General features: G+C 45.5%; 1 protein-coding gene across 1 annotated transcript in view; it reads left to right on the forward strand.

The window, feature by feature from the left end:
* Positions 1 to 10,204, forward strand: part of LOC125240836 (PHD finger protein rhinoceros) — a 63,136-nt gene extending 52,932 nt beyond the window's left edge. The window contains 1 exon segment of the mRNA XM_048148976.1: positions 1 to 10,204. Coding sequence (XP_048004933.1) covers positions 1 to 6,308 — 6,308 coding nt within the window. The 3' untranslated portion in view covers positions 6,309 to 10,204.
* The last annotated feature ends 1,889 nt before the right edge of the window (positions 10,205 to 12,093 follow it).

Consider the following 12,093-nt stretch of genomic DNA (forward strand, 5'->3'; position numbering starts at 1 on the left):
ACTTTCACAAACAAGTTGCCGTTCTCTCCGCGGACCCTACCATTAGCGGGCCCGACCTAGCCGCTATTATCGAGGCCAACCACGGCCCATCTATTTACGACAGGTTGTATTCCCATCCCAATGCTCCCGACCATAAGAACGATTTCGAAGAAATGTTAGCTCGTATCGCTCCACCAGAGTCGGGCGATGAAAAGAAAAAGGATCGTAACGGCATGGTTAAAGGCGCGAAATCATCAAATCCGTATAAGAAACATTACGTAAATGGGTCGCGGCGTAGCGGCAGCATATACAGCGGGTTATCTAGTGAAGAGAGTGCCCCCGAAATCTCACGATCAACGCGATTCCGCGGACGGGCGATCGGCTCGAGCACGGACGACGATAAGAAAGCGTCTGGATCGCCAAAGAAAAAGATATCGCCCGGCAAAGGTAAAGGGAAAAGATCGCCCAAGAAGATCGATAGGAAGAAGAAGAAGGTACCACAGTCCAAAGCGTTGGTTGAGAGTAGCAGCGAGGATGAGGCGCTACAATCGAGGATAAAGAAAGACCGGTCACGTAGTAAAACGCTCCAACACCTCGAGAAGGAAATGGCGGAGGCCGTGAAGTCAGGAGCTTCGGCCACCGACAGCGACGAGCTCATGCCCATCCGGAGCACCAGGCAACACAACAGCAAGTTTCCTGATAATATTTATTCTGACAGCAGTGAGGAGTCCTCTGGCAAAATAGATCTCAAATCCGATAAGGCCAAAACCGACAAGTCCAAACCAGACAAGTCTCCAGACAACGATTCCCAACAACCCCTGCCCAGAACAAAGGCGGCCATGAAAGAATTCATTCCAACCCAACCAGAAAAGAAGAGCCCTACTAAAACTGCCGAGAAACCAGCACCAAAGAAAAGAGGCAGAAAGCCATCTATCAAAGGGGAAAAGAAAACTACTCCGATCAAAAGCAATGATTCTGATGATGAAGCAAAGAATAAGGAAAATATTAAATTCTCAAAACAAGCAACCAAGGATCCTTCTGATCTTATTGTTCCGCAAAGACAGGCAGCCAAGAAAGCGTCTGAAAATATGCGGTCCACCACAGGTGGCAAGAAGGAAGAGGGAGTGGTTGAGAAACCAAGCAGCGGTGACGACACTAAACCGCCTAAACCAAAAATACCCATTAAGTCCAAAGGCAAAGAACCACCTAAAGATATCCCTGCCAAGGTTGGCCGCAAGAAGTCTTCGAAGGATGTTGAAAAAGAAACTATAGCGTACGTTCCTCAAAGGCAGGCTGCCAAGAAAGCGGCTGCGCATATCAAGGGTCTGGGCACGAAGGCGCCAGTCGCTGAAACATCCGATACCGATAAGAAGAAAGAGGGTGAAAAGCCGGAGTCCGCGAAGCTCACTCCTAAGAAAGAAGACGGTAAGAGCTCGAAAACTCCCCAGAAGGAAAGCTCCAGTTCTTCGTCAAACTCTAGCAGTAGTAGTTATTCCTCATCGTCAAGCTCCGAGGAAGAATCGGAGAAGCCCGGCCTCAAACCGACGGCCAAAGCGCGAGAAATCAAACCCGCCATTCGGCAGCCCTCCATGTTCTCACCGCCGGGCTCTAGACCGACCGTGGACTTGCCCTTTCTCGACAAGGTGTCAAGACCATTGTCTTCAACTAGTGCCTCGAGTGATTCTGAAAGTTCTCAAGGGTCGCGATTCTCCGGTTCCGGTAGCCCCTCTCCCAAGCGACCGCGCCGACGACGAAAGGGAAAGAGCCTCTCCACTGATGCGTCCCCTCGCAAGGCCCCTGACAAGAAGCTTAAAACTTCCGAACGGGGGTCCGAGTGCAGGGTACCATCACCGGCTCCTCAAGGAGAGGAACCGAGCCGAGCCGACGACGCGCGGGCCGCCACACGTGCTCGGACCAGAAGCATTACTTCAAGCGGAAATATGCCTAATAAGCCTGATGCCCGACAGAGAAAACCATCTAAAGACGACAACGGATATGCCTCTGGCTCCAATAAAACTCCCAAAGAGGGCAGCCAGCCCCGTGAACTTCCAACTCCGGAGCGGAAAACGGACGAGGAGGTGAAGCCCGAAATCAAAGACGAACCCCTCGCCGAAGCGAAACCCGTCAGGGGCTCCCCGCCCAAGCCCAGGACTCGCGTCTCCGTCGACGACAAGGACAAGATCAAGTCGCCGGTCGCGGACCCGGCCGCGACCAAACCCAGTCCGAGGAAGAGCGCAGACTTGAAACATAAGACTATTCCGAACAGACGTATGAGTGTTAAAGAGGTGTGCAAGGATGTGACGGTACATGAACCTCCACGCGAGTCGGCCAAGAAAAAGATACTGAGCAGGCATGACGATGAAAACGCGATCGAAGACCGAACCCCCAGTAGTCGCTCCCCGCAAAAGAAAGCAGAAATTGTCGAAAATACCAAAACGGCTGACAAAAAGAGTCCAAGGACATTAAACGAGTTCCATGCTAATGACAGGTATGCAGAGAATGAAAAACACTGGCTCGATAAAGCTCCAGCCAGCCCCCTACCGCCGCCTGTAGAGAAACTGATAAGTGATAAGTACATGACTGAAGATAAGCTGCTCGACTCTGATGCGGCTGACAAGAACAGTATAAAAATGATTGCAAAAATACAAGCTAACTTGAACGAAAACATGATGATCAAGTCACCAAAGACTCCTATGGATGCGCGAACGTTTAACATAGAACCTATAGACGTGGATAACCCGATACCACGGAACATGAGGAAGCGCTCCACTTTGGAGGAAAAGAAGTTTATAGCGCAAGACGCCAGCCACGTACAGGGCGTCGAGATCTCCAAGAGTGCTAAGATACCGTCGGTCAACCCCTGTCGCTCCATGTTCTCTCCGCAAGGCAAAGACAACGAGCTGGACCGGTTCGAATTTGAAATGTTGGCCATCGACGACGGCTTCAATAACGACGAGATGATCAAACCTTTTACTTACCCAGAGTTTATATTCAAGGAGGAAAAGGAGCAAGGCGTTCAGGAAACTCGGAATCTAGTCGATAGGCTGCGAATGCAACTGAGCAGCAAGAAAGCCGAGGCTCAAGACGAACAGCCGCTTCACGATGAAAAAGAAGTCAGAGATGACGACACCAGGAGCCCGCATAAAGGTCCCGAAACTCCGCCGCCTAACAAAAACGCGGCCATCGATATCCACGAACATAAGCTGCCGTCGAATGATCTACCACCGGTCAACCACGCGCCGCATCCGGACGAGCTCTCGCACAGAAATAGCATACATGACAACAAAGACTGCCAACCCATTCCCATGACAAGCAATGAAAAATGGCGCAACTTGCCCTTGCATCACAACGAAGTCGAGCTACCTAACGATAGAAAATACGACCGGTACAACGAAGACTCGAAAGAGCCGGCCACCGTTCAGTCCGACGTTCAATCCGTTTCTGAGGTGGGCGACAATGTATCACTTTCCAAACAAAGCGATGATTCGCAATCACTCTCCGTCGTCGATCATTCTGTGGCGAGCAACGACACGATGGCCCTGGTCCATGATAATTATGATAACAACAACTCGCAACTTCACTCCGACTGCGCCACCATCTCATCGCCATATGTGAGCCAAGAGAAATGGAGGGAGGGAGGGAAAATAATCTCGAGGCGGTCGTCCGCTTCGAGCACGTCGTCTGAAGGATCGATTTGCTCGCAGAAACCAGAGGACTTGAAACACTTGAATAGCTGCGATGCCCATATCGCAAGTCATATGCTGCCAGAGCTCGAGCGATACCCGCCTTTACCAGCATACGGGTGCCCCGTAGAGCCTGCCATGCCGTTGAATCAGTATTCGTCATACCCACAAGACGCGTCACCATTCCTCAGTTCCATGGGTTCCCTGCCGTTGTTCGGTGCCGGGGCTTGTGCTTCTGCTCAACTCACTTTACCCTCACCTGGGCCCGGTCTCTACCCGCCTCCTGGCCTCTCCTATGCCAGCACTCCTCTCATGCAATCTTTATCCAAACCGGCGTTCCCGACACTATGCGCAGCGTTCACATCTTCGTCGCAAAATATCGCCCTGACTACAGCTATGATCGCACCGCCGACGCCCAAGCCTCTCGACTCGCCTCGCGACGACTCCGAGCCGGTCGACCCGCGGTCCACGAGCCCTAGCAGTATACACGTCGTTACGAGTCCTAGTGCGGACTCGACCGAGACAACCAGCAAACCTCCAGCTAAATTATCCAACGATAGCAACGAGACCATGCTCAGTCTCCATGCGCAGGAATCTAAATCCCCCATTCCACCGAAAGCTCCGAGGTCTAACAAGTTCTCAGGGAAGTCTCCGGGCAAAAGTCCCATATCACCCAAACAGAGTGAAGCGCCCAAAGGTAACAAACGAGCGAGCAACAAAAGCAATCGAAGCCAGAGAGGCCGAGGACGATCAAAGAGCCGCGGGCAGGGCGCGCCCGGTTACGATTACTCTGGCAACTCTATACAGAGCAAGCTCGTCGGCACAGTCTACGACTTCGACGAAGAGATTGCGAATGACGGCGTAGATCTCAAAGCGTTACGGGAAAGGCGAAAATCAATCGACGTAAGGGATGACAGAAAGTCCGAGGCTTCTTACAAGGACGCTTCACAGTCGCCTCAGGTGTCGAGTCCACAGACGGCAAAGAAGACACCTACCGCCGAGGAGAAGGGCGCGAAACGGCCGACGCCCGAGCCGCCCGACCCGCCGCGCTCACCCGGCCTCAAGCCCGCGGAGCGCGGGCCCGGCTTCTCGCAGGTGCACCCCGTGCTGCCCGGCCCTGTCGACATGCGCACCTACAACCCCTCGTTCGAGGGCGCCGCGCCGCCCGTCGCCGACGCCTACCACAGCCACTTGTTGGCCTTCGCCAGCGGCACCGCCGACCAGCAGCTGCCCGACATAGATGAAGACCTCGAGAAGCAGCTGCACTCGGAGCTCATGGCCAGCAAGCCGCGCCCGGGCTCTCCCGCGCCGGCTCAACTGGCACAGCCCGCGAAAGATACCTACACGCCGAACTTGCCCAAAGTGTCGCTATCGGACTCCAGAAACCAACTCAAAGTGAAAATCAAAGGACCTTTCCTGGACGCGAATTACTCGAGTTCGGTGACGCCGGTGGCCCCGCAGCCGCCGCCGCCCGCACTCGACCCCGGCGTCGGCATGGCGGCGGCCGGCGGGCCGTCTTCCATGATGACCGGCTCCACTAATCTACGGCGCATGCGGAAGAAGGAGCTGCTCCGGCAGTACTGGACGCAGGATATGAACATGGACGACCCGGCGGCGGGCGTGTCGCTGGTGGCCGTGCCGCCGCCGGCCGCGCCGCCTCCCATCGCCCGCGCGGTCATCACCATTCCCAAAGCCGTCGCTTCCATGACCAGCATACCCACACGGGACGATTACAAGTCCGACGCACCCGTCGAAAAGAAGAAGAGAAAGACCACGAGCGGTCTCTCGAGGGAGCTGCGACACTTGGAAGTGAGTATGAACGACGACGTGGATCCCTCAGACGACACTAAACTATCGACTCTGGCCGGGCCTGCGGTTTCAACGCCAGCGCACAAGCGGCGCGGCCGTGTCACCAAGCCGCCGCGGCCCGCCAGCTCGCCGGTAGCCCCCAAAATCAAAATAAAGATCGGCTCCAACATCGTCCAGCAAGTGGAGGAACCCGTTGGCTTTCAGTTTCGGCCGCCCAAGAAGCGATTGCACACATCCGTCCCCGTCACGCCCAGTTTCGAGGATCTGCGCCGCGAGAGCATGAAGTACCGCCGCATGGTCATGGCCGACTTCGAGGAGAACGAGAAAACGAAAAAAGTGAAACCCAGCAAAGCCGAGAAGAGGAAGCGCAAAAGGGACAAAAAATCGGAAAAAGAGAAGTTACAAGTCGTGAACAGTGAGAGTGAAAGTGGTGCAAAGTTGATAATAAAGATAAAGCGTACTAAAGAGGAGGAAGCGGCGGCGAGCGGCGCGGCGGCGGCGGCGGCGGCCGCGCCCGAGCCGCCCGTGGACCCGTTCGAGTATGACCCTACCGCCCCGGACCCGCTCGCCATCGACCCGCCCTCGGAAACTTCCTCCGGTATGCGCAGTAAAATACGGACCGCTAAAGTGACGCCTATTCGGTTAAAACTGGCGCGGAGCGCGCAGGGCTCGGGCTACGTGATGAAGGACGTGGAGGGCGCGCCGGCGGGAGCGGACGCCGCGCCCGCGCCCTCTGCCGCGTCCCAGCCCGCGCCCTCTCCCGCGCCCACGCCTGCGACGCCGGCCGCCGCGCAGCCGCTGTCGCTGACTGTCAATAAACACTGTGAAGTGAGGTGATATAAAAAAAAATACGCGCGTTAATAAACAGTGATAGCGACATATACTCTTGCGCGAGTTTCTGTACAGAAAATTTTAACTATAGTGTCTGTATATTTTTAAATATTATGTCTTCTTTATAACTATTTATTTGTATAAATGGAAAGCTCAATGATTAACTTAAAGTTACTCTAAGATTTATAATAGTTTTGTGCATTATGTGATGCACAAGTAAATCTTAATATAGTACATAGCTTCTATATTTTTGTTAATGTTACTGTTTTACTTTGTGCCTCTTACGGAATCTCATTAATTTTGTCATATGTGTAATTAATTATATTGAAATTAGGTATTACATATATTTTTCAAAATTGCATAGTTATCACAAATACACATCACACGGTTATTGAGTCTATCTACGTTTATTAATATGGCTGATGTGATTGACTTTTCACTCAAAATTTTATTTATTAAAAGCATAAACACATTGTATGATTAACAATCTTATTTATTACAGAACAGTAATGTAGTTCGATTTCCGAAAGAGCCAAAGTAAATCGTTATGTAGGTGCTACAACTCGGGTTTCATTTGATCATGTACCGGCCTAACTGTTACTCGTGTCATTTACCTTTATATATCCGCTGTATTCATGCCATCCGGGTACAAAGTCAGAACATGACTAAAGTCTTGGTGGATAGCACTCTCACAAAATAAATAAATGAAAAGAATATTAAAATCATTAATCATTATTATAAATAATTTAGTAATCATTTCAGGACGCTTATTATTAACGATGTTGTAAACAGAAATCGACTAGATAAATTTTAACTATGATTCCTTGTCTGTGAGCACCTTCAAAGTTAGCATGGACCATTTTCATTGCGTTCCTCTTCAAAAGAGAATCGGTACTGTAGGTTATTACCATCCTTTTGCACTGTATTTTATATAATAAATGGTAAACCCGGAGACTGATAACTGAACGTATTTTAAATACTTTTTAAATAATGTATTTTATGTTAAATAAAATTAATTTTACGTATTTATTATTACTATTTAACTGTACGCAAATCAAATCTCAGAATAATAAGATTTTTTAAACTGTCCGCGTTTGATCATTTTATAAATAATCATTATTTGGAATAAGAATATTAATTTTTACACATGAATCGTATTTATTAGTATATAATTTTAATTATAGTCAAGTGGTTAGCCAATCTCATCGCCAGCCTTTATTTATTTATTTGTATAGCTCACATGTTTTACATCGTCTCTCCAACTAACACGTAGGCCCGGTTTTCACCAAAGAATAAAAAAGAAGTTACTCTTTGAATGCGGGCATTATTGAAACTCGGTTCTATAAAACAAAAGAAACTGGCTCACTATTACATTGTCATTTAGAATCAATTTGTATAATAAGTGTATGAAGGGCAGTCGATGATTGCAATACTTGGCTCGAAGGGTGCAGGCACCGAGCACTAGTAAAGTGTTGCGCTGGGAGCTACACTGGACCGCCGTACGTCGACTGCAGTATAATCGCGACCTAAGACGCGCGTCAAGAATAAACTAGCTACTACAGTCATATCGAGTGTTGTGTGATTCAAACTCGTATTGTTAGATGACGTCGTACGACTCAACCTCGTATCACAGATCAATCTGCATGCCGAGTTTGAGTGGTATAGCCGGATATAATTATACTAGGTTTGGTCACACAAGACAGCGCAGCGATGTGTTGCTTTGTAAAAGTGAGCCAGCTTCCCGTTGGACGCTCGGTGCGGTTCCGTTGAACAATGAGAGCAGTCAGATTTCATTAGTTGAAATGCTAGGCGCCGGATGGTAAGGGACCTTAAATCTGGAGTAGCCTCTCTGTCACATAAAGACAATTTTCATGTGAGATATGTTTGTGTGTTAATGCGCGTGTAAATGACAAATTCCTTTGCATGTGTGAGTAATCTATTGCATTTGTTATTTCTTCACGTCCCCGCAAACTCCAGTTGATATTTTGGTTCACAAATATGACAAGCTACTCCAGTTGGGTGATCTAAGTCGGGAACTCACCTCGCGATTTGTTAACGGTTTAGCTGGGAGCTTTTCTTCAGTGCTCGCTTATAGTGTGCAAGTGCTAACACGCAGTAATGTAACTGTCGGATTTCAACCTTTTATTCACCTTTATACAATTTACAATATTGTTAGCACTTATTAGTTTCGGCTAGCACTCATTCTTATACATAAAATCATTAATAGCCGGGTCCACACTACACACTGGCCGCACGCCTCGCGAGGAAAACGTCTGTGCTCACGTTTGCCCCGCCCGAGCAAATTCGCTCGCCAAGATGGCGGCCCTCTGCCAGCTGTTCAAAATAGTTCTCCTCGTGAGGCGTGCGGCTAGTTTAGACCCGGCTAATGTTTTTATTTTCAAATAATCGGTATTGTGAATTTGACTGATCAGTATGTAGGTTTGGTTCGATGTGTCTTGAGCAGGTTTTGTGCAATATTCGGCAATACTCAATCGCATAGTCAACGTTGTATGCCTGTGACTCGTGATAGGTTAAGGACTCGTATCGTTAAGTGTTTGCCAGTTTTATCGTGTTTCGGAGAGAATCGGCGAAAATAACCTATAACCACAGTTTAAATTTTGAAAAACCCCCGACAAAGTGGACCGATTTCCACCAAACATGGCTAAGAACACTCCCGACCAATTCAGCCCTCAAACAAAAAACAATCTAAATCTAAATCGGTTCATCCGTTCGGGAGCTACGATGCCACAGACAGACAGAGTTTAAAATAGAATCCGACCATAATGTGACAATTTTATAAATCTTCAAAATGTTTATGAAAATAAATGCTTACAATGAAATCTTATTTTTTTTACATTTTCCTTCATATTTTTTTTCTCCACTACAAACAAATTTTAAAATAGTTTTGATATGACTTATGTTCAATTTGAGTTCTTTTTAACGATACCGGGACATGACCTAGTAACTTGACATTTACAGTTTGCCCCCCTTTCATTTGGCCAGTTTCTATAATTAATATTAATTAATTAAAAAAAAAGACTTCGCTCGTGGTTCGAGAATATAATTCTGAACTTTACTTTCAACACAGAAGTAAAATACATTTGCACCCATGTGTAAAACAAAACTTTTCGCCTCTTTTATAATCACCAGTGATCGGAACTATGGAAACAAAACTTTAACAAAACTTGCTAAGTGGATATATTAGAGTGCTTACACCCCTGAAAATATTAATATCCTTATATTAAAGTATTGTAATCTTGGATTCAGGTATAGAATCAAATTTAACACTGATCTGAAAATAATAATCTTGTTTTTTTAAGGCAGCTCTAAGGTTTTGTTAAAGTTTTGCTCCCATAGTTCTGATCACTGATAATCACGCAAAACCGTCTGCGAACTGTTTTTCATTTAGGTGAAGGTTAAAAATTTATAAAGCGTAACTTTGTTAAACCGTTTTTTATAAGAATGTAGTTCTGTATATGATTACAACATTGATATTCTCTCCGAAATACTATAGGACTGGTAGTTTCGTTGTATAAGAGTAAGCGGTTATTGCTACAGTGTGTCTGCGTTGATGCCTAGGTGTACATTTCTTTCGGTATAGTTTCGTATCTGTATCATTTACGTCCTAAGGCACCTTCCTAATTTATTATTACGCGTTGGTTTATATTTATAAGAATCTCTGACACCAAAATTATAATACATCCGAAATTCGTTAAAGCGTCACAAAGTAATTTTTTCGATGGGTTTAAAGGGTCCAGTATTTCTGTGCACATTTTTTCATTCATGTCTAGAATAACGCTTTACGAATATCTTGTTTATGAGAAGGAACATTAACTACCGCGGGTTTGACACTGACGTTTTCGCAAGCGTTTGGTGACCCTGCCTGCTATGCCGCGGTCCCGGGCCTTCTTGAGCTTACCGTGGGACTCAAGTCAGTCTGTGTAGGAATGTCTTATAATATTTATTTATTTATTATTTAAGTAGCGGCACGTAAGCTTAGCGCTGAGTGAAATGTGGAGGCGATAGCTGCGCATGGGGACGCATACCCTTCGCTCCCTGTAACCCCCCCCCCCCCCCAGCTGCAGAGAAAAGTAGACCCCCCTGCATACAAATTTGTATGTCTATGGGGGTCTACTTTTCTCTGCAGCTGACTGTACTCTTTCTTCATTTTAGTGCGAGCAAGATGTACAGCGCTGGACAAAAATAAATCATAGGCTACTACGAAAATGAAAGTTTATGTCAGGCTTGTAGTAGATGTATCAATTTCCACTTCACATTTTTTACACTTAAAAAAACATGTAGCATATTTAAAATAACATTTCGAGATTCGTTTCAAGTGATAACATTTGTATGACTGTTTACCTGACAACTTAACCGTTTAAATTATCTTATAATGATTCGGAATTGTCAAGACTAACAACTAATCATTTGTTTTTATGTTTAATTATTTTTAGTATTATTTATTTTATCCAAACTAAAATACCACAGTTCATAGAAATATAAAAGATCATATAAATATAATATGTTATGAGGAATCGTCCTTATACTTTTCGTAGAAGTATTTGATTATTGTCCAACACTGTAACTTACACTCAATCGTTAGCAATTCTAAAAGTGTTAAATTAGGGGTAGTTACGACCTACTTTTATATATATCTCTTTTCTTTAGCCCCCCCCCACACATCTAACGTCTCGCGAGCGTAGCGTCTGGCCAACTGTATAGCAAAGTCTTTTTCCATACAGTTGGCCCGACGACGCTACGCTCGCGAGACGCTAGATTGGAAGAGCTTATATGTTTCGTAAGACATCCCAATGTAACGAAATACAGTAGATAATAATATATAATTCTCATGAATACGCAGAATAATCGTTCACGTCTAGTAATAAAGTTACAAATGATATGTCAATTTTAACAAAAAATTAATTGAGTAAGAGGGGGCTTAAAGAAACAATTAGAAGAAATCAAATGAAACGAAAATGGGTGTTCCTTTAAAACTCCTAACCCAGAAAGACTTACCAATTTGAACTGGTATTGTTAGTCTATTCATAATAAATATTTCAACATAGTACAGAGGCAGGGACAAAAGGGGTTGCCGGCCGAAGACATAGGGTAGGTCTGAGGCGGGCAACCCCATATTACCCGCCGAGGTATGTGTAGTGCTTTTCTCAAACATGGTATGAAATAAATAAAAGTCAACTGAAAATAATAACTTTGAATGGTTGTATCTCCGAAACAGTGCCTCGTATTAATAATCAAATTTCGTTTATAACAATAAAAACACATAAAAATAAAAACCAAAAACTAAATAGTTATTTGTGCAACAAGAGAAGAAAACGTTCTTCTCGTGTCGCATATACAACTTTTCACCTCAGCAGTGAGAGCATGTTAGAAGGGAAAATGTACCTTGAAACGTGTAATCCCTCTTCTTCACTTATTAACACACTTACTTTTTTATATGTTGTTACGTTTTATTTGTTTGTATACTGTTCTAACTTGGTACGAGCATTTTGGTTGGATTACGTTTTAGCAATTATTATTTAGTTTTTAATGATTTGAACTAATAGGTATTTTGTAAAAACTTGTAAGTGACAATGAAATACAAAAACTACAATGTTTTGCCAGCCCCCTCTTAAATAAAAAGCGATATTCTCGTAAATTAATAATTATCTAAGTAATATTTTTTTTTATTTGTGCCGGTCCATACAAAAGTCGCCTACAAACTAATAAGTAATTTAATCGATTTTTTGTTTACGTTTATTTTTAAATGATATTGTTGTCCTTTGAAAACATG

The sequence above is a fragment of the Leguminivora glycinivorella genome, chromosome Z, assembly GCF_023078275.1.
Source record: "Leguminivora glycinivorella isolate SPB_JAAS2020 chromosome Z, LegGlyc_1.1, whole genome shotgun sequence".
Taxonomy (NCBI): Eukaryota; Metazoa; Arthropoda; class Insecta; order Lepidoptera; family Tortricidae; genus Leguminivora; species Leguminivora glycinivorella.